Consider the following 23406-nt stretch of genomic DNA (forward strand, 5'->3'; position numbering starts at 1 on the left):
GGTACAACAAATCATAAATGTTCTTGAATACACAATCTTTACTTTGAACTAGATCTCTGAACTAAACTGCAGTATCATAGTCTTTTCAGGTATATTAAAATGTAGGGAAGAGTAAAGAAAGCAAAAGTCTGCCCCCATTGGATTTACCAGCGTAAAGTCAGCTAGCCAACTTAACCTGCTCAGATTTTCCCAAGCTAACTTAGGCCTACTTGGAGGAGACAAAACTTTGACTTTGGATAGTTCTTGGAAACAAAAAACGCTGAACGATTATCACTGACAGAACAATTTCAGCTTTAATCCTACAACACTGCAGATTAATAAAATCAATTATCCAATTTTCTTTGATATTAGCTATTTTTTTATAGCAAAGTCCCATGACGCTACACTGTAAGAGATATAGAAAATAATTTTTAATAAAACAAAAGTTATATTTTGAACTCAATCAGATTGAAGTTTTTTTGCACAGGTTTCTTTGACAAAAGAATTAAAATAGCATTAAATAGGCTTACAAAATATTGACTATAGACGCTAGGATGACACAGGAGCAAGTTGGGCTTTTTCCAATTCTTCTTTAAATTTGGTAGTTGTTGCTTTGGCTAGATTTAGCTTGTTTTTCAGGTCAACAATTTCTTGATGTACCTTATTGTTCACATTTTTTATCTTCTCCATAATTTGCTTCTTCTTCTCTTCAACTGAAAATAAAAATCGATATGAATACCAAATTCGCCTTTAAACATATCACTCACTGTAGAAACCCAATTTTACCAGAGGAACAGTGACGTTTTAGGAGCGTACACACAATATAGGGAGTTTCTCAACACACTAAAACAACATTTTCAAAGACTAAAAATCAGTTTTGAAGTTCTTTAAGCTACTTATCTCTACGTCATACATATTCAGTCCTGATTTACTTGCACAAAAAGAAAGAACAAGGCAACAACAAAAACAAAACAACCTATCCTCTACATTAACTCTTTTTTACCTTGTCCCCTTTTTTCTGTTTTCAAATTTTGTCGTGTTTTATTGTTATAAAGCCTTTATTCTGAACCTGTGTCACCTCACAGTTTACAAAACACACGTTCCGGGTCACCATCCTCAGGCTTTCTTTGAGCATCTTTATTGATGCAGGCCGGCGTGGTGATTTTTCACCAAAGTTGTTTGGTTTCCTTGGTGCATCGCCTACCAGGAACGTCGTAGCACAAATTAATCTCTGGTTCAACTTTTTCATGATGTTTCGTGGGATTTTGGTTAACCGGTGGTTCCCCATGCCTTCGGTCACCTCAGTGCATTAACACCCTTTTAAAGTGGATGTGGACATTTTGCGGAGAGATACGCCCTCCACCACTTCGAGGTGCACTTAAGGACATCCCTATCGGAGGATAGAGAGGGAGGCAGGACGCTTGTGCCCAGCCATGTGGTCCATACCCACTAATTTAGCCAGAAATACAACCTACCACAACATTCAACCTATCGTCTCATTATAAGGAAGGGACAAACGGATTAGGAAGGGGTGTCCTAATTAGCGGACCAATGTCCAGTTTTCCAGTTGGTTCTGGATATAGAATTTTATTAACTTCAGTATTACCAATTGGAAACAATTCGCAAAAGAAAATATCTTCGAAAAAAGGATTCCCCAACAAATATGTCTTGGGTAATTTCTTTTTGAGTGGTAAGTGCAAACTTATTATTGCTTAGACATATCAAATCAGTATTAAAAGAGAAAACATTTTCACCACGTAGAAAAACAAAGTTGAAATTAAAAGAGTCTCGTTTTCAGTGAATGTTTAGAACTTTGAGCCCCTAAAGACAAACGATACATGTTTCTTTTTTTTCAAATTCTAATGTAAATCATGGGAAAAATAGATAAGTTAGCTTGGACTTTTCATACAATGCACGATAACGATATTGCGTGGTATATCTATAAGAATGGAGAATTGTCTGATATAGGCATAGGTGAAGTGAGCTAATACACAATTCTTACTACATATAAGGCTGGTTCTAAACAATACAAGACATGTTTCGATTGTGAATGTTCAATGTAGACCTATGCATGGAAACTCACAGTCAGTAGGATGTGTATATTCTCCGGGTCTGGGCTTTGCTTCAGTAAGCATACGATGAAGGGCGACACTTGGTTCTTGGAATACTAGCTCGTCATAACATTCCGATGTGACTTCTTTTTTACCGATTTCTCCTTGCGACGCAAATAACTTCAAAATGTGATATACAGTAACCTAAAAAGAAGAAAAACAAAACTAAATAAAAAAATAAAAAACGTTTTTTTATTTCTGAAGATGACATTTTGTTTGAGCAAAAGATAAAAAAACAACAGCAAATTTCTGTGGTTCAATCATATGATTAAATTTTAGAGCATGCGTCCCCTTTTCATACAAGCTTCTTCTTTCCTTAGTCTGCAGTCACCTCTTTCTAAAAATTATGCTGAAGACCTATACACCGCACCGTTTCTAACCTCCAAGAAGCCACGTCTACAAATGCCCCGACATTATTTATGACATTTTTACCCGGTAATTTTTTACACTGTAGCGCCTTTGGAAATAAAAACTTTTTTTCTACTATTTTCAGTACGGTATCTGCAAATCTTGCAATCAATTTCTTGATCTTCATACTTCACACACCAATTTATATCCTATATTAATGATTTTCTCTTCAAACATTTCTTTTTGTGGCAAATAAGGGAACGAATTTTGACGTATCTGACTTTAAGCTGGGACAAAAACAGTGGACTTGCTTGTGAGGCTAGACAGGGAGGTCGGGGTCTAGAAGGAGAATGATTTTGTTCCATGAACTTCGCGGTTTTTCTTTGTCGTCTAAATTATAAACTTATTTACAGTAATAAAAGAAACTTATCCATTGCAAATTGAACTATAGCATAAAATAAAATACTTTTTAACTAATATCGTCTATTTTAATTATTAACTTTCAAAATACTTAAACAAAGACTGACTTGGCCCTTTCACTGCTGTCGTTCATTTTTTTCTTCTTCTTTTTTTTAACCTAAAAATAGAAGTCTCACTCATATCTCACTGACCAAGACATTCTCAGTTCTCTGAAGTAAAATCAAAGAGAATAAATTTAAAGAAATGCAGAGATCAACAAAATTTCAAAAATGTCGTATTATTCCATTCTAATGCCGAATCCAATTCTTTTTCAAGTTTAATAGTGCAACCTATATTTTTTTGACAAATGTTATGCAATATTTTCGTTTCACTGCTCAAGGATTCAATTAGACTCTTTTTCAAGTAGACATTGAAGACTTAGTGGAAAAATACTGGTTTGATCATCAAATTCGATTGCACATTCAACATCACATTCCTGATTTAATGTAATATATTTTATCAGGTAGTGCTAAAATAAAATCCAAACATTAAACTAACGAACTTCAAGAGGGTTATGCAGATGTAGCTTCTTCTTCCAGCCTTTTAAAAGCATAGAAGTCCGAATGATAGGATTGGTTTTTATGCTGATTCCAAATATACAAGATTCATTAAATTTAGCGTTGCCCATCAAAAGCTACGAACCCGAGAAAATTTGCCTGATTTTCGAAAAAGGGAAGAAACACTCCCAAAATATAACGGAACCTTAATGAAAATTGCATAATCAGATTCAGCGTATCAGAGAAACTTCCTGTAGAGGTTTCATGCTTCCATCTGCAAAAATGAGGGATTTTTATTTTCTTACAAAAGAAAGATCACGGATGCGTAATTATTTGTTGTTTTTCCAGGGGTAATCGAATCGAACCAATGGTCCTAGAATATCAAGAAAGGACTCATTTTAACGGGAACAAACAGTTCGAGTGTCTTTTTCAAGTGGCGTAAAAGATTGAATGGTAACTAGCTCTCCTCCAAAGCACTCTTTTCCCCAAAGTCATCCCATAAAGATTTTGAGCTAGCCATTTTTAGTCAGCATAGTTGAAAGGTCCAATAACTATCCCTTTGGGGATAACATGACTCCTACAGCCCCTGGGGAAATGACAGTAAGTTATGAAATTTGACCATTGTTTACGTATAGTATTTGTTATTGGAAAGTATATGAATATTTTTCGGGGTAAAGGGGATTGTCCACGGGGAGAACTGTCTGTGGGAGGGAAGTTTCAGGAGCCGAACTTTCCAGGGGAATTACCCTGGGGGAACTTTCCAGAATTGCTACCCGAAATTCTCTTTTATTTGTCTTACTTTCTCTTTGCCGAATCAATTTTACATGTGGAGGTAAAACTTAAAACGAACATATATTAATCTGTACATGACGGTTGGTAGCCCCTTCCTCAATACCTCAAACCTCAATCAACTCTAGATTTGGCTTTTTGTCCAAACTCTTTAAGAACCATTCCTGAAGCACAAGAGCAATTTAAACAGAATAAGAAGCTTTTTTAAAAGTACCAAAAAACATTACCCATGGAATCCGTTGGATTTTAGTTTGACCTGATTATTCATTTCAATTTCTGTTCAGTCTAGACTTCATTTGTTCAATTACGGTAATTTCTGTTCGTTTTAAGTTTGACTTACTATATTGCTGTATTTCTACCCGTTTAAGCTTTTAATATCACTGTTTATTTTTCTTCAAAAAAAGTCTTTTTGATTTTCTTTTAAACTGATACAGTTAAGCGGAGATTCCTAAAAAAATTAAATAAACGATGATTAAATACATTTTTTGCAATCAAACAACAAATATCTTTTTTAAGAGACCGATTGAGATTTTAAAATATTACCAAGAATTTTCTCTGAGCTGAGGCACATAAGAACGCACCCAAAAATTCTTGAAACTTATTCCACCAGCTGAATAGTGTATTAAACTTTAGACCACTAATAAATCTCTCTTGAGGCTACTACTGCTTGTTTTACAGACTTTGTGGCATTAATCTCTGAGGTTTACAGGGATTTACTTAAGGAGACCACGGGTGTGCAATCCTCTTTAAATTAAGTACATAAAAAATTCTTGCAACTATATTTTATAGTGTGTTTAGGCAATGCAAGGACTATGTTTAAATTAGTTTTGCACGGTTGAGTTTTTCTGGGTCAAAATTTGCATGGGTAGAGTTTTGTTGGGATGATTGTCGCCGGGTTGAACTTAAGGAGTTTTGCTGGGTTGAGTTTTGCATGTTCAGTCTGTCATCTTCGAAGATTTGATCTTCGACCTATTACATGAAAAAAACAAGTTTTTTTTAACTGAAAGTAAGGAGCGACATTAAAACTTAAAACGAACTGTAATTTTTCTGTATATGAAAGGGGCTGTCCCCTCCTCAACGCCTCGCTATTTCCGCTAAAGTTTTTTATTGTTTTGAAAAATATAGTCGTGAGAAAGAGTCAATTTTTAGCGTAAAGAGCGAGGCGTTGAGGAGGGGACAGCCCCTTTCATATACGGAATAATTTCTGTTCGTTTTAAGTTTTAATGTCGCTCCTTACTTTCACTTAAAAAAACTTGTTTTTCTATTAAATTTCTGAACGTTTTTGAATTAATGCAGGTTTTGATTTTGGCTAAATGGCTTTCTCGAAAGTTATTTAATTTTATTTACGAACGTTTTTATTAGTAATAAATATATGTAACTTACGAATTAACTTAAGTAACGAACTTCTCTATTCATACTTATATTAGGGGGTTCGTCCCCCTAGTCAATACCTCGCTCTTTACGCTAAAGTCGAATTTTGTTCCATTTCTTTAATTTCTCTATTTCTTTAATTTTGTTCCATTTCCTTAACCACAAAGGCCGTTAATTAGAGTAAATAGCCCTGACAAAAGTACTAGGCGGCGAACCCAATCATATACGTAATAATTTCTGTTCGTGTTAAGTTTAGGTGTTGCTCCTTACTTTCAGTTGAAAATTTTTTTATTATTTTAGTTTCTGATCTTTTTTTAAATAATATTTGGGAAAACAGACGCCCCCCCCCATAGAAATGTCCCCTCCCCCATGAAAAGATCCTCCCACGTAACCCCTGACCCCCCACTACCAGAAAAAATCCCCCCTGAAAACAAATATATATTTCCCAATAACAAATACTATATGTAAATATTGGGTAAAGTTCATAACTTGCAGCCTATCCCCGGGGACTGTGGGGGATTAAATTCATCGTCAAAGACATAGTTATTATATTTTGCGACCATGTTGAACAAAAAGGCTATCTCAAAATTTTGATCGGGTGACTTTTGGAAAAAAATGAGTGTGGTAGAGGGCCTAGTTGACCTCCTTTTTTGGTCACTTAAAAAGAGCACTAGAGCTTTTAGTTTCCGTTCGAATGAGCCCTCCTGCGATATTCTAGGACAACTGGGTCGATACAATAACCACTGAAAAAAAAAAATATATAACGCATCCGTGATCTTTCTTCTGGCAAAAAATACAAATTCCACATTTTTGCAGATAGGAACTTGAAACCTTTACAGCAGGATTCTCTGATACGCTGAATCTGATGGTGTGATTTTCATTGAGGTTCTTTGACTTTTCGAAAATAAGGCAAATTTTCTCAGGTGCGTAACTTTTGATGGGTAAGAATAAACTTGATGAAACTTGTATATTTGAAATCAGCATAAAAATCCAATTTTTTTTATGTATCTGTTGGTCTCGAAATTCGGTTTTTTAGAGTTTCGGTTACTATTGAGCCGGGTCGCTCCTTACTTACAGTTAGTTACCAGGAACTGTTTGAAAATCGAAGAGGTTTAGTATAGGACTTAAACTCACTAAAAAGAAAAAGGTTTTTAAGAAGCCATTGATTTTCAAATGTATTACAAAGTAAGCATGTTTTTTCCTGTTACCCAAAGCAACTGAAATATTAAGAATAAAAGGAAAAGTATGAAACGGCTCTTTTTATTTCCCGGTCACCTTCGACAAGGCTTTTGACGGTAATGCTTATAGTGAGTTAAGGATGCACCAGGTTTTATCCTATAACATAATAAGCAAAAGGAACAAAGTAAGCAAAAAATTAAAACATGTATTTTTTTTGGCATATTACTAAAGTAATTGCTAAGATGTGACAAAAAGCTAATAATAAAAAAAAAGAAAGAAAGAATCTAATAGTAACATAGAACCAAAAATTTTTAGAAAAGAAAAAATCGAAAAAGGAAAAGAACACCTTCCTTTATTGACACCACTACTACCATACACTATAATAAAAACAACCATACACGATTGCCCAGCATCAAAGAAAAATAGCCAAAAAACATCACGAGATTCACAGAAAATTTGACGTCGGGCAAGATCTTCACTAAGAGTTTAGGACCAGTATTTTGAATAAAAAAAAAAACAAAAAACAAAAAACCTATAGCTGCATACAAAAGAGGATTTCATTAAAAAAAATAGCTATAAGTTATCAAACTCATATTATCAATCTTACCCCGGTTCTGTGCCCAAATTATATGGCTGACCGAAATATCATTACCCCGAGGGCAAACAAAACCCTAAATAGTTGTTAAAACCTAAAATAGTGAGGAAATGAAGAAAGATTTATAAAAAAAACCACGTCAAAATAAAACATCACATACAAAATCCACAAGAAAATATGTCACCTACATCAGAAATCCTAACCCTAACTATAGATTACAGTGTGGACGAACGAAATCCTCGATAAAAAACTAATGTGACATTTCAATTTGGGTTTTGTAACGTCAGCTTTGGTCATCTAAATTACATCTCAGAGATCTTTTGGACAGTGTTAATTCACTCCGCTACTTAAATCTTTATCAGGCGCAAAAGGGCCCTGATTTGCTAGGTTTCGTTTTGAACTGTGAATGGCCACTAGGTCTCAAAATTATGAATTCTATTTTTACTTTCTTTATCCTAAGTTTCAACATAATTGCCTCTGGAATAACAAGGGAAACAAACAAAAGTAAAAGACTAGTCATACGAAAAAAAAACAAAAAAAAACGAACTTCGTAAAGCCGATACATATAGGTAGAGACGAAGAAATATATTTTGGTGGAAGCCCAGTTTCATAAATATACAAAACCAGGAATACTATATGGAAAACATAGGTACTTATTTGAGAAACCATAACGGTCTAGAGATTTCTTTTTGGATCAATGTCTCTGCATACGGGCCTGGATATATCTTATTAACCAGAAAAAGGCTAATTCCAATAGCTAACTCATTTTCACGCACATTTTATAATTTTGAATACACGCCCGCATCTGAACAGAGTGGCCATAAAAGAAATTGCGGCTCGAAATTTCGTTTTTCCAGTTTGTAGCCCGCTGAAACAATTACCTAACCATCTTCTCTCTCAATCTACCTCCACGACTCAGATACTTTGACATTTAGAATAATCTTAGGGTATATCATAGGAAATTACAGTTGTACTGGGTCAATTACATGGCAGGTGGAATAGGAACAAGGCTTGTCTCTTCCGCTTGTCTAATAGAGAAAAGTGTGTGTCTCTATTATCTTCAGCCGCATAATTATGTAGTTTCAAGACATTGAAAACCAAATAAATTTAAATTTCCTAAGAATAGCATCCAAGGATTGGATTGGAATCGGTGTAAGAATCAGAAAAAATTGGCATCATCCCTTCAGTATATCTTCTAATAGGTCAGGGATAAAGAAAACGAAAACTATAAAGCATTAGCTTAAGATTCAAGGGACAAGGACAACTTTCACTGCTTTGACGAACAAAGATATTTGAGTGGAGGTCAAAATTGTTATGAATCAAATCCCTTGCATAATCAGTTTTTGAAACAGCCCTATTAGTACAAGAAATCTGAATAAAAACATCAAATTAAAAACGGATCTTCTCGATTCTCTGTATGAAAAAGGGGTCTACGTTGCTAAAATATAAAAAACAAGTGGTATCCAGCATTTCTACGAAATTATCCTCACTAAAACTGGCAAAACAAAAGTGTTCATACAGCTATGTTAAACTAGAATAATATTGTCAAACACAGCAAAAAGGGGCAAGATAAAGTTTGGATATTACATGTGAGACTGAGATGAAAAAAAAAAAGATCCAGTCTGAGATGAAAACGACCACAGTCATTTTCTCATTTCTACTTTCTTTGTTTTCTGTGCTTTATAAGTGAGAATTGGAACAGTAGAGGATGCTTTCACATTCCATTTTTTAATTTTAAATTATTAGTCACCTCATAAGAGAAAGAAAATTGAGACCTCGGTAACTGGTTCTATGAATCGAGGTGCTCCCTAATGAAAAGAAGATAAGAGAGGACACTTCAGAGCTTCCTGTGCTATAACGAGTTTCTTTGTTGTTCGAAGTGGAGGCTCTGTGGGGTTTAAACTTCCCTGTGAAGGGTTTTCCACAATGGCTTTTCCAATGGTCCGTTTCTTAATTTGACCCCAAGGCATTTTAAAAGGTTACAGGCTCCTTTTCAAAACAAAATAACATTTTACTATTAAAAATAACTTTAAAAATTTTTACCATTCCTGAATCAGCTAAAAATTGTAATTTGCTTTCACTAGACAGTTTTTTTTTAAATTTAATTTACTATTTAACATTATTTCAGCACTATTACACTCAATTTTTTGACTATAGAACCAAAAAACATTGTGTAGCACGCAAATTCGGGCAATTGTAACACTTTAAGACCTGACCGTGGTGGCAACCCAGCCTATGAGTTAGCAATGGCTCGGGCGAATCTTTATTCTTGTCCTTTTATATTCAAAAAGGAAAAAACAGTCTAATGAAGAAATTGCTACTTACTTCTTTTTCTGAATCGCCGTCAACATCCCAGATGCTCAGTTCACAGTTGTACTCACTAAGCAGAGAAGTCACTTGAAGTGTCGGCATACTCTGCCGTAGAGGCCTATCTTTTACTTTTTCTCATACCTTTAAGTATTTGTTGAAAGTGGTCAAAGAAAAAAGGTTTAAATAGGGTGAGACGTGCTTTAATAAGTCATCACCAGTGTGTCGGCCTCAGACGGCTAGACACTAGAACAAGTTTGGAGTAGTAGTAGTAATAACATTTTGTGCTTGAAGGATACTCCTTAAGAACTGACTTAATGTAGACAAGCCGGATCGAGATTGGTGTATCAGTCATATAATGAGACTAGTGTATCATGATTGGTACACATGACATACTGTGTAAAGCTACTACTAGAGTGACAAATTATGTTTCTGAACACTAGAAAATGTTTCTCAGCTGGGAAAACAACATAGATTTTCTGGAAAATCCTCAAATACAACATGTTCAACACCGATTAAGACAAATTATTTTTTCCCTAAAATGATTTGATCATCCCTTTTCTTCTACATTTTTTAATGCTCAAGCACCGCCATTACTCAGCTTCGTGAGGCAAGTTCAGCTGTGTCTTCGTTTAATATGCATTACAACACCTTATTATATTAGGTCACCATCAATTACATTTTGATATACGCACTGTTCCAAACAGACCTAGAAGGACTCCTTTTAGGTTTCAATGTACAAAATCAGCTCAAATAAGCCCCTAGGCGATTTTAAGCCCTTTGCTATTTTTTTTTTTGCAGTATCGTTCCATTTTTCAGTAAATCTTATTGCATCATGGGTCTCCAAGCAAAATCATAAATCTACTTTTAACGTTTTCTTAACTTCAATCAGTGCGATTATACTATTTACTAGTATTCATAAGCATTTTTGCCAGCTCTATTCAACTAGCAGTCTTGGCATGTGAGAAACAATCAAACCACGTTAAAAAACAAAGATTTGATTCTCTTCATGTTTTATCTTGAAGTTGAAAGACTTAATTTTCCAGACTTTTATTGGTTTCCTATAGCAGTTTTAGAACCCCCCCCCCCCAAAAAAAATAATTTAAAGCAGGAAGCTTTTATCAAGCGAAATGAAAGGAACTTACAGGTCTCTCATTAGGGTCGTTGAACCAAATTTTTATAACAATTTCAAATTCGCCCCATCCAGTCTCTGTGATTTCATATGGTGGACTACTGATTATTCTATTGGGATTGGCATAGCTCTCATGAAGCTTGAAATGAACCTATAAAACAAAAATAAAACGTTATTTCAAAAATTCTGGCAAATAGATTCAAAAAGGTAAACACTACAAGAAAATGTAAAACAGACACCATTGCAGCCATTCCTAACGTAGAAATAACTGCCTTAGAAATAATTTTTCTACTAGAAATAATGTAATGATCACAAATAGATATGTCAAGTGAACCATTCTATCTCAGATCAGACAAGGCAGATCATAAGGGATTAGTTAAAAGAAAATTCCTCATTCGATGGATAAGTTTGTTTCGAAGAGCTCATACTTATTTTATTTTGTTTATTTTTTTAAGAAAAACCTCATATCTAAAGATATATATAGCCTCTAAACTTTTGAAGTTCTCAAGCCAGTATTTATTCGTTTTTTAATGTCTCTCTTTTTTTCTCCTTATTTTTTTCAATTAGAGATTTGTCATCATTAGCAGCAATAACAAGAAAGTCTGCTCAAAATCTTGGCGTTTTTTGAATTTCACACTTTTTTACATAGATTGAAAACCTTTTGCAGGGTTTCACAGCCCCCTTAAAAAAGATAATACGAAAGAGTTCATCCTATATCTCTCAGTCAAATATTCTCAAATCTATATGAAGGATTCTTTTCAGACTGGCTATGGGGGAAAATCCTATCTTCTACTGACAAAAGGCAATTTGGAAACCTCAAATTCACTTCAATTTCCATTAGCTTGTTCATATTATCGGGTCTCCAAAAGCATTTAATCATGTTAACCACAATCTATTAGTTGAGAAACGTATCACTCAATCCAACATTAACTCTTTATTGGTGAAATTGGTTGTAATTTTCTTACCAAATAGACCACAAGTGGTCAAATATCAGTATCATTATTCCAATCCTCTCCCTGTCCACAATGGAGCAACCTAAGGTACTGTACTATCCTAGGTCCCCTTCCTTTTCTCAGTTATGACAAAAAGCCTCACTAAGGAATTTCCTGACAGACAAAAATTTATCAATAACCTAACTGTTGTTGAACCCTGCTATATAAACTTAATGAGCGGCAGCATCCTCAATGACACTGTACATGATGACTCAGACTTGAGAGTAAGCCCTTCTAAAGCCACGATAATACCTATTTGTTCCCTTAAATCCCCACACTATTTTCTTAGTCCTAACCCTCCTGAAATTGTTGCGTTCTCCTTTTAATTACTTGGCATCGCAATTTTTTTTAATTTAAAGTGTGATATGCCAATCCATGTAAAAAATGTCATCCGTAAAGCTAATAGTAATAATAATAAAACTTTTTTTTTAACTATTTACAAAAAATTAAAAAAATTTTTACAGAGAAGTAAATAAAAGGAAAATAAAATACAAAAAAAATACACAAACAAAAATACAATAAGAAGTAAAAATATGTGAATTGACATATTGTTCCACAAAACTACAGCATAGAAAATAACAAACTGATAACATCTATGATGAATACCAACACTATTTAAGTACAGAAGCAATTCAGAGGAAAATCTACAATACGTGATCTAAACTTTTGGAATCTAATCAATAATACTTCCATTTTTGCAGTAATATCAAAAACTGTATATCTCTTTGCGATGTAAGTATTCTTGATCCATAGAAGAAGGCCAAGAAAAAACTTACAATATATGAAGAACTATCAAACAGAAGAAAATAGATCTAACTATTCACAAGAATAAGAAAATTAAATTCACAACAGCATTCACTATTCGCATCACAACAGCAACTCTATAAGAAAATTAAAACAAATTTTCTTGAATTATTATCGCTTCTAATCAGCAGTTATACCAAACCAATCCTGCTCAACTCATCCTCAGGGCTATACTGTGGTGTTCTCCTCCCCATAGTATAGTGCAGACGGTTTGATATCATTCCATTTTCCCTTCTTGCTTTAGTTTTGTTTTTCTCTGTTTAAAGCTTTTTCCAATAGGCAATGTTTAGAAGTCCTCCAAAAAAAATGTCCCCCCAGATCCCAAATCAAATTCCAGTGAATGTGCCATAGTGAAAGATACCCATCTTGGCTGGTCAAGCACACTTTCTCAAAGTTCAAATGATAGCTCCAATTCGGAGAATAGGACAATGATAAGTGTAGGGGCTAATGTAACCGTAAATGATGATAATGGGTTTCAAGAGGTCCTATCTAGAAGTTCTAAAAAAAGGAAAAAAATCTCCCCAATTAAAAGCATTTCTCCTCTCCCTGCCCAAGATCCTCCCTCCAAAAACTTAGGAATTTACCTTAAAATTACTCCCACTACCCCCTTTGAAATAAAAATGATCACTGCAATAAGAGTTGCAATTTTTAAATTGCTAAAATCAATGTTCTCTCTTAACATTAACCGTGATGGATCTCTGCTAATAGATGTAGAAGATCAGAAATCAGCAGATACAATAATTAACCTTAAATTCCTTCTGAATACCCCACTTATTGCATCTAATTGGAACCCAAAGCAATCACCAACAAAAATAGTAGTTTATAATGTTCCCCCAGAGATATCTACTCAGGAGTTAAAAGAAGGCCTTTCAGACAGGGCTGGAAACACAATCCCAGTTGAGGATGTTACCCAACTTGGAAAACCCAACTCTAATGGCCTAAAAACTAGTAGATCCTTCTTATTCACACTGAAGGATAAAATTGATATCCCAGAAAAATTATTCCTATTTGGGCAAATCAAACCACACAATGAATACAAACCTAAGCCTATTCAGTGTCAGAAGTGTTTCAAACTGGGACACACGACAAACAAATGCAATGAAATTCTAAAAGAGTGTAGTAATTGTAAATCTTTCCATCCTAAAGAGCTGACAACTTGCAACAACACTCAGCCTACATGCATCAATTGCAAAGGCCCACATGAATCTACAAATAAATCATTATGCCCTGCATACAAGAAAAGAGCTCTAACCCTCCAAATATCAACAGAGAAGGCAATCCCATACCCCTTTGCAGCAATGGAAGCAAATGCTGCCCAACAATACCAAATAAAGCCTGTAATGAAACCAACCAAAACCCCCAAGTCAAATGCCCCCAATGCATCAAGCACCCAATATAAAACACCATCTTCTAAGCCCCCTAGCGCAAATCCCTATCAGAAGCAATCACCAAGCCAACAAGCCTCCTTGTCCGGTGAGATGAGGCCAGCCTGGCCCTCCCTCCCAAGAAGAAACAAACCAAAAACACTACCAGGAATCAATCCATTAACCAACAAACAGGATGCACTACCAAAAATGCAATCCCCAAATATATGCTTATTCATTCTAAACTGTAATGCAGTTCAGGCCATGAACATACATCAACTACAGAAAACAAAAACTATTGCAGAATTGGCAAAAATTTACATCCCAGATGATATGCTCATTCAATCAAAAAAAGATCTTGCTTTACTCTTAACAAAGCTGAACATTGATACACATCCATATGAATAATAAATCAACAACACAACATTTATCAATACTCCAATGGAATGTAAGATCACTCACAGAAAATAAGCTAAATGAACTAACATCATTTATGAATAATAATTCAATTAATATTGCTTGCCTCCGAGAAACTCATTTAACCCAAAATCAACAAATTAAGTCTCTGGGATATACTATCCTGAGAAAGGATAGATCTTCAGAGAGAAAAGGAGGTGGTGTAGCTTTATTAGTTAATAATAATATAAAATTTTGTGGCATAAATTTTCCACATTTTGAAAATGATGTTGATGTAATTGGTATAAGTGTTTGGCTGAATAATTTAAAAACCTACATAATAAGCTTTTATAAACCTAATGGCCAAACTACAGATGCCAAGGATTTCTTTAATTATATAAATAATTCTAATATGTTAAAAAATATCATTATTTGTGGAGATTTCAATGCCCACAGCCTTTTGTGGGGGAATAAACCAGCAAATAAAGCTGGTAAATTTATTGAGCATATGACTTCAAATAATAATGAATTAGTTGTTGCTACCCCTCCAAACCTGAATACTTATTTCAACCCCAAAAGTGGCAATTTCTCCACAATTGACCTACAAATTGTGTCTTTAAATTTTTTGAACAAAATTTACATAAATAAAATTGATAGTCTATGTACAGACCACTTTGCTATAGTTTGCTCCCTAAATGAACCTGCTGAAACTTTATCTTATACATCAAAATATATCAACACTAAAGCAAATTGGTCTATTTTCCAAAATAAGCTAAATGATGAAATTACAAGTTTCACCCAAAGTTCATGCATTTCTAAGACAACAGTTGACACACATGCTGAAGCATTGACATCTTTACTAATAAATACAGCTAATCATGCTATCCTCAGGACAACACCTAAGAAAACATTCCCTAAACAAATTCCTAAAGCATGGTGGACAAATGAATGCCTAATTAAATGGAGGATAAAAAAGGCAGCTAGGACAGAATTCATAAAAAAAACAACACCTACTACATATTTAAAAAAATTACAAGCAGAATCTATTCTAAAAAGGACTATAATAGATGCTAAATATAAATACTGGAATAATTTTGCAAATAATCTCTCCAGAGAAACAAATGAGCCAATTATACATAAAGTCATAAGCCACATATGTGGGAAAAAGACTTCTCCCAACCCACTCCTGTATGAGCTTATACATAATAATACCCATTATGACAATGATAACGAAAAGGCTAACCTATTTGCAACTCTTTTTGTTAATAAGCTAACATCAAATAATCAAAGAAAGCTGTCCACAATTCCTATGAACCCTAGTTACCAACCACGCCCACGATCCGAGTACATAACTAATCCATTTTCAATCCAGGAATTGAATAATGCAATACATCATATTAGGTCCAAAACTAGCAGTAGCTATGACAATATACACCCTACATGGATAAAGAATCTCACACCTTCATACAAACAAGAACTGCTAAATTGTTATAATCACGCTTGGGCATCTTCTAGGTTCCCCAATATATGGAAATGTTCGTCCCTCCTACCAATCCTAAAGAGAAATAAACCAAAAGATAACCCTGAGTCTTATAGGCCCATAATGATTACACCTGTGATGGGGAAAATAATGGAGAAAATGATTTATCACAGACTCCTCTGGTTTGTTGAGAAAAATAACATGATCCCACACACTCAAACTGGATTCAGGAAATACCACTCCTCAACAGATGCTTTCATTTTGCTAACAAATGCAATAAATGAATCTTTCTCAAAAAATAATATCCTAGTGGCAGCTTTCCTAGATTTTGAAGGAGCTTATGACAATGTGAACCACCAAATCCTTTTAAATAGACTTGCAAACCTTGGAGTACCTCCTAAGCTAGTATCCTTTATTAAATCCTTCATAGAAGTGCGAAGTTTTATTGTTTGTGTTGGTTCAGCCTCTTCACCCCAAAAGACAATATCCAAAGGCCTACCTCAGGGAGCAGTCCTCAGTTGCCTCCTTTTTGCCCTATATCTCTGGGACATGAACCGACCCCACACGAATCTACAATATGCTGATGATCTGGTGCTATGGTCATCTGGCAACACCTTTCAGATAGCACAGTCAAATCTGCAAAAGTCACTTTTCCAGTTTGAAAAATTCTCTCAACATTCTGATTTACCCATTGCACCCACCAAGTCAAAAATAATCCAATTTCACCGGAAGCGAAACCATGTTAAGGCAAAACTAACTCTAAATAAAACAACTATTCCAGAAGATAATAATATTAATTACCTAGGTCTCATGCTTGACCAAAAACTTAATTTCCACCTCCACATTTCAAACACAATAAAAAAATGTTATAGAAAAGCAAATATACTAAAAAGACTTCTTTCCACACCCTGGGGTTGTAAGGAGAAAACCTTACTCCAGTTTTTTAAATCAAATATAAGACCCCATATTGACTATGGGCTCATTGTCTATGGTGCATGTGCAAAGACTCAGATGCAAAAAATTGAAACAACACAAAATGATATAATACGTCTCATATTTGGTCTTAGGAGACCCACAAGCACCAAGTTTCTGCTTATGGAGAGTGGATTAACAACAATAAGGGAGAGACGTAGCTTTCTCTTGATAAAACATCTTACAAAAATTGAATCAAATAGCTCACACACATTACATAATTGGTTAAGAAATCCAGCCATGTATAGAGGTATTGCAGATGAGTATGCCAATATTCAAAAGAAGTTCCCTGTACCAGCAAAGTCTATTGCACCTACTTTCCCCCAATCCCCTCCATGGAATTGGTCATTTCCCATAATAAATACTGAATTTTCAAAATGGAATAAAGATTTAACCCCCATTGCTTTTGTCCAGAAAAAATTTGCAGAACTTAATACAATTACCTATAAAAATCACTTCCAAATATTTGTTGATGGGTCAAAAATGGATGAGAAGGTTGCACGTGGTGTTTTCCTTCCTCACCTGAAAATTGCAATGGGCGAGAGATTATTTAATAATTTATCTATAATGTCTGCTGAGTTAAATGCCATAATCATTGCATTAGAACACCTTAAGCAAAAACAACCTTTGATTGAAAATTAGAATAATATTATCATCTATTCCGACTCTTTATCTAGCCTTGAGTTGCTGGCCTCAGCTCCTCAATATAAGTTGGACATTGACACTTATCATTGTCTCAGTATTATTGATAATCTTGCTTCAAGTGGCATAAAAACTTACTTTCAGTACATTCCTAGCCACTCTGGCATAAGTGGTAATCATCAGGTTGATGAAATAGCAAAAAATGCTATAAATATTGACCAGCCAAGTGGGAGACCAATCCCAATTAGAGATATTTACCAATGGAAGCTATCAGATATTAATTTTAATAAGATTAATCCTATCCTTTCCCCCTTTCCCAATAAGCATCTTTCTAAAATTTATCATAGAATTCGTTCTGGAACAAATGGACTAAATTTCCTTGCATTCTCATATAAGCTTTCTAATTCAAGTGGCTCAATTCCCCTGTCCCCTCTTTGCAGGCATTGTAATATGAATAATGAAACAATTGACCATTGCCTATTTGAATGTAATATGCTGACGTCTGCACAACACACCTTGCTTTGTAAACTGTTAAAATACTTCAAACACCACAAAATCCCATTATCAGCCAAGAGCCTAGCCAACTATACCTGCACACATAGCATAGAAATCGACATCTATCATCTTATATTTGAACTCCTAGAGTCAAAAGATCTGCTGAAAGATATCTGAATATATCTAATAAATATGAGGCAATCAAGCCAGTAGCTCTGTAGCCCACAGAGTGAAGCAAAAGGAAAAGGGCTAAATAGTTTTACTGAAAAGCCCGCCTGCTGTTAAACAGAAGAAGAAGAACTATGTACATAGATTATAAGGTGTTCAATCTTGTTAAACAAAATTTCCAAACCTGCAAAATCAAAATATACAATGCACAAACATTGCATTGTACAGCCTTCCTAGGCAATACTTATTATGATCCATCCATTTTTCCACCTTAAACTCTTAAATAAATTTGGTACCCCCCTCTCCCTTCCATTCTTTAAGAGACTATAGAGACCAGTTAGACTTCCTGGCATCTCCCAGAAAGAGTAGGGAAAAACTGAATACATCATAAAAGAGTCCTGTGAATAGTTTTCAAAGAAAGTAAAGTTTCACACTCTCTTCTTACATAAAAAGACAAGGTTAGAAACGCTTGTCTTATTTTGGGAGAATTTTTGAAAAAGGCATAGTGATCTCCAACAAAATTTTTTGGGTAAAATAGATTAAATGGCAAAAAGTTGGTTTTCCAAAAATCATGGAAAGTAGTGTTGGCCTATGCATAAAGTTTTGCTCCCAATCAACTTATGAATTTTGCATTACAAGCAACTATGTTTTTTTGTGGTGCATTTAACGTTAGAACATTGGTGCATTTAACATTAGGGCATTTAACGTTAGTCATTAAACTAACCAGCAAAGGTAAGGCAAACTATTTCTTCCATTAGGTTAATGGCCTTTTTAAATGATTTCAACACTTTGACACCCTAGTTCTGTAATCAAGAATGTTCCTTGAAAAGCGTGTATATTATATGCAAAAAGGAAATTCCTTGTTTGTTAATTTTTTAGCTTACAATCTTTCTTTCAGTTCAGTATGTACATCATTCAAACAAAGATCTATAAGCCATAATCAAGGTTAAGTAAGATTTTGACACCACAAAAATTGAGAGTTGACTTCCTATTTCCGTTTATTGGTTCATTTAAGAAACATACTTTAAGCTTGAATCAAAACCACTTGACAATTCCCATCACTCTCGTTGATGAGACTAAACAAATTTACAATAGAAGAGAAAGGAAGACCAATCAAAACGTCATATAGGTTTAATTTCTCTAAGTTGACTCTCATCAATAAGCAATTGCACAAACTCAAAATACTCATAAGAGACTAATTTATGGCAAAGCAAGATCCAAGGGGCCTAGAGCCCACGCACCCCTCCCCTCAAGAATACTCCCGAGAATATAAGAAAAAACTTCTCAAAAAGGAATTTACAAACTTACCTAAGTGTATTGGGATCAAGAATTTATATGGCTTGAATGGTTTTATTATTCCATTCTTGAATAAAAAAAAGCTATATTTAAGTCACTTTGGCTTATTTAATATGTTAGAAGAGCTTGATTTACTTTTTTTATATAAAGGGACATGTCCTCATTCACAAATGGTTTGAGATAAACTGTCCATTGATGTGTGTGGCCATCCTCTTCTCTTTTCTTGCCAAATGACTTTGCTGTGTTGCCATAAACAATTTTCTTGATTACAGCTACACCCTGAAAAAAAAAAATATTCTGAGGTCATGCCTTCATTTCTTTTGTGTGGCTATATTGGCAAGGTGATGTCTACTAGAAAAAATCTATGCTGAAATGACTTGCCAAGAGCTCCTCCTACAGGGACCTCCACCCCTCTCTAGTCAAACATTTTTTAGCATTAACAACAAGAAGCAGTGAAAAAATAGAACATGAACCATGCAAATACTAATACAGCCATTACTAGCTTAAATTACCATACATTGCACATGTAAATGACAAGGTGAAACTGCACTTGTAGATGATGCCTTGGGATGATCTTGACACAATAAATAAATTAAACACAAGATTTGCTCAAAAATATCCACAATTATGATTGGTGTCATCTAGATATTTGTTGGGCTCTGCAATATAATCCATCATTAGCAGCTATCACTGAGGTATGTGCCAAGTTTCTGCTAGGCATACTCCAATTGTGAAAAGTTGAAGCAATGGCAGAACAGTAACTTTAGATCAAATTTAGGCATGGGGTAGAGTATGACAAGTTGCAGTGCATAACAGCTAATCTAGCTTTACCCAATGTTATTCATCATACTTTCACTACATATTCAGGAGCTTCCCAATCTAGTTTCTATGGTTTACTAGACCAATTGGCATCTACATCTTTCTTGGATGTGCTGACAGATGAAGAATTAACAGTTTTTTTTTAGCTCAGAGAATTCCAAAATGACACCACCCTATTTGAAAATAATTTAGCTCTACTTCTTTTTGAACTGAATTCTACCCATAATTTGGAGCTATGGCAGTGAGTCCTTGTGTTTGGGTCTAGATAGAGCAGTTTTGCTTGGTTTTGTAAAAGTTTGTGGGTATTGATTCCAATTTTAGTCTGACTAAACCTTTGTAGAGTTTGCCAATAACTTTCTCTGATCTGCTGGCTATGATTCTTTTGATGAGTGTGAGTGATTTATTGGCAGAATGGACAATGGGCAGGGTGATGGAAGCGAACAATAGTTAATCATCAACAAAGGTGCCAAAGTCTTGTTCTTCTGATACCGTACTGCAAGAGTCTATCAATTTTCATTGTTACCCTCCCTAAGAAAACATGCATTCTTGGGGTTGCAAGACCCAAATTGGGTGACACTGCACTTATCAATGTTGAATTCAGGAAGCCAGGTTGAAGCCCATGCCATAAGCAAATCAATGCCAATTTTGAGAATGATGCTATTGTCAACATCATTGTATGCACAACCTATTAGTTTTGAGTCATAAGCAAAAGGTTTGAGTTTTTTTCTGGTGTGTCATTAATGTAAATGGTGAAGATGATTGGTGCCTGGACTGTCCTGTAGAATGTGCTGTTCAAGAATTATATCAGTATACCCTCCTGGTCCCATGATGATAACAGGTTGAGTACAGTCATATAGGAACTCAGTAATCAAATCAATAACAGCTTTGTGCAGCCCTAATACACCAGATTTGACCTGAAGATATGCATGACTAACTTTATAAAATGTCTTTATCCAGTCAAAATTTTGTCTATGGTCAAAGGCTATCTAGGCATTGAGAGTGGAAAAACTGGGATGCAGTTAACAATGGGAGACAACGGAATCAAATGCAAGCATTTTCATGCAGTTGACATCTGTCTAAACATCGCCATAACCTTCAGAATGGTTCTTAGTGAGCCTGCCATAAACTGCAGTGGAGATCAATCCTTCTCCACCTTCATTGGGTGACGAACTACTTAAGATCTTCAATCAGCCAAGACAGATTGACATCCCTATCCTTTCTCATAATTGAAGGATGGATGATTCAAGAGATGCTGTACAATGACATAATAGACATCTTTGCACACCAAAAAAGCAAGGAAGTGGGCTTTATCAATTCGCTTTGAAGATAAATAGTCCAACTTAAAAAATAATGTAAAATGTGTACATGTATTTATGTGATGCTATCTACCAATGGATTAAATTTATTTCCAATACCTTGTTGGTTTATTTAATTTACTGAATACCCCCAAAATATATTTGACAAATACCCCCATAGAGCTGCAGAAGCAACCCAAGCCCAGTTAATGATCATGTCTAACCAGGAACATGAAAAAGTGCATTTAAAACAAGAGGTGGATGTTGTAGCAAGATATGGCCGAAAATACTACAAATGTGGTGGAAGTTTTACACCTGGTCATTCCTGTTCATCAAAGGTTGCAGTTGAATGGCCAAAGTGCCATAATTGTGGAGTGTTCAATAAAAGTCACCAATGGCCTGTCAAAGGGAAGAGCTGCATGAAATGCAAGAAGCTAAACCTCTTTGCTAAAGTGTGCAGAAGTAGTCAACGGAATGTTCATAGTATAGAAACAGGAGAAAATATTGCTGAGACACCATCACAGTATTTCATTGAAAGCATCCAGAGCAAGGTGGAAACATGTAACAAACCTGTTGCCAAACTGTATCTAAAAAAAGAAGGACTTAATATGGAATTTAAAATCGACACAGGCGCTGAAGCAAACATTATACCAACTCAGATCCTTAACAAGATATTTTCAAGGACGAAAGTAATACCAACTGCAGATATACTCACAAGTTATTCTGGTGAGCCATTGAAAGTTACTGGCATATGTCACTTAGATGTTTAGTACAAGGACAGGGAACCACAATCACACAATTTCTATGTAGTTGACACAGACAAGAAGCCCATGCTTAGCAGGTAGACCAGTGTATTAATGAATTTAATCTAGTTAATATACAACATAGATCAGACAACAATAGCCAATACCACAGATGAAAGTTTGGCAGAATACAAGCATCTGTTTTGAAGGTATTGGAAAAATGCCTGGAAAATGTAAGATTCATCTGAAGCCAGGAGCTACTATCAGTACAATACCATCAGTACAGCCACCAAGAAGAGTACCTCCAGCACTACAAGATAAACTAAAGAACTAATTAGAATGACTAATCTGCTGTGGAGTAATTGAAAAGGTGACTGAGCCAACAGAGTGGGTCAACTCATTTATCATTGTGCAGAAGGCCAATGTCCATATCTACATTTGACTAGATTCTGTGGAACTGAATAAATGGATACAAAAGCTGCATTATACAATACCCACATTTGACGATATTGCCAACAAATGTCATGGGGCGCAAAATTCAAGTTGGATGCTAGATATGGGTATTGGTTGATGGTTCTCAATGATGCCTCGTCAGAGCTTACAACATTCAATACAATGTTTGGAAGATTCAAATGGACAAGATACCCATTTGGAATAATTTCTGCTCAGGATGAATATCAACGTCGAATGGAGGAGGCCTTAGAGGGAGGTTTGGGTCTAATAGTAGATGACATAGCAGGCATAGGAACAAGCAAAGAAAATCATGACATGCAATTGAGAGCAGTTCTCCAGAGGGCAAAAGAGAAAGAAGTTAAATTCAACAGAGACAAATGTATATTCAATGCATTTGAATATGTTATAGCATACTTTGGGCAACTGCTTACCACCAAGGGTGAAAAGCCAGATCCCGATAAAACCAGAGCAATTACTGAAATGCCTGAGCCAAAAAAAAAACAAAGAAGAGCTCCAGACATTGCTTGGGATGTTTAATTATCTTTCTAGATACATACCAGACTTATCAATTCTGAACCAACCTCTGCAAGAGCTTGCAGAACAATGGAATGGAAAACAATGGAATTTGCCTGGAAGAAGGTACATAGTGATGCCATCATAGTATTTGTAAATTCTTGCGTGACCAACTTTCATATTTCAATACAAATTGCTAATCTAAAC

General features: G+C 35.0%; 1 protein-coding gene across 1 annotated transcript in view; it reads right to left on the bottom strand.

Annotated features, from left to right (window-relative positions):
* Positions 1-397: 397 nt before the first annotated feature.
* Positions 398-23406, bottom strand: part of Gas41 (YEATS domain-containing protein 4 Gas41) — a 32989-nt gene continuing 9980 nt past the window's right edge. Inside the window, exons 2-5 of the mRNA XM_089090219.1 lie at positions 19512-19655; positions 10781-10918; positions 2063-2234; positions 398-692 (exon numbers count right to left, since the gene is read on the bottom strand). Of these exons, the coding sequence (XP_088946345.1) occupies positions 529-692; positions 2063-2234; positions 10781-10918; positions 19512-19655 (618 nt within the window). The 3' untranslated portion in view covers positions 398-528. The remainder of the gene's footprint in view (positions 693-2062; positions 2235-10780; positions 10919-19511; positions 19656-23406) is intronic.

This window comes from Artemia sp. Qi Xiang Cuo, chromosome 6 (assembly GCF_049724085.1).
Source record: "Artemia sp. Qi Xiang Cuo chromosome 6, ASM4972408v1, whole genome shotgun sequence".
NCBI lineage: Eukaryota > Metazoa > Arthropoda > Branchiopoda > Anostraca > Artemiidae > Artemia > Artemia sp. Qi Xiang Cuo.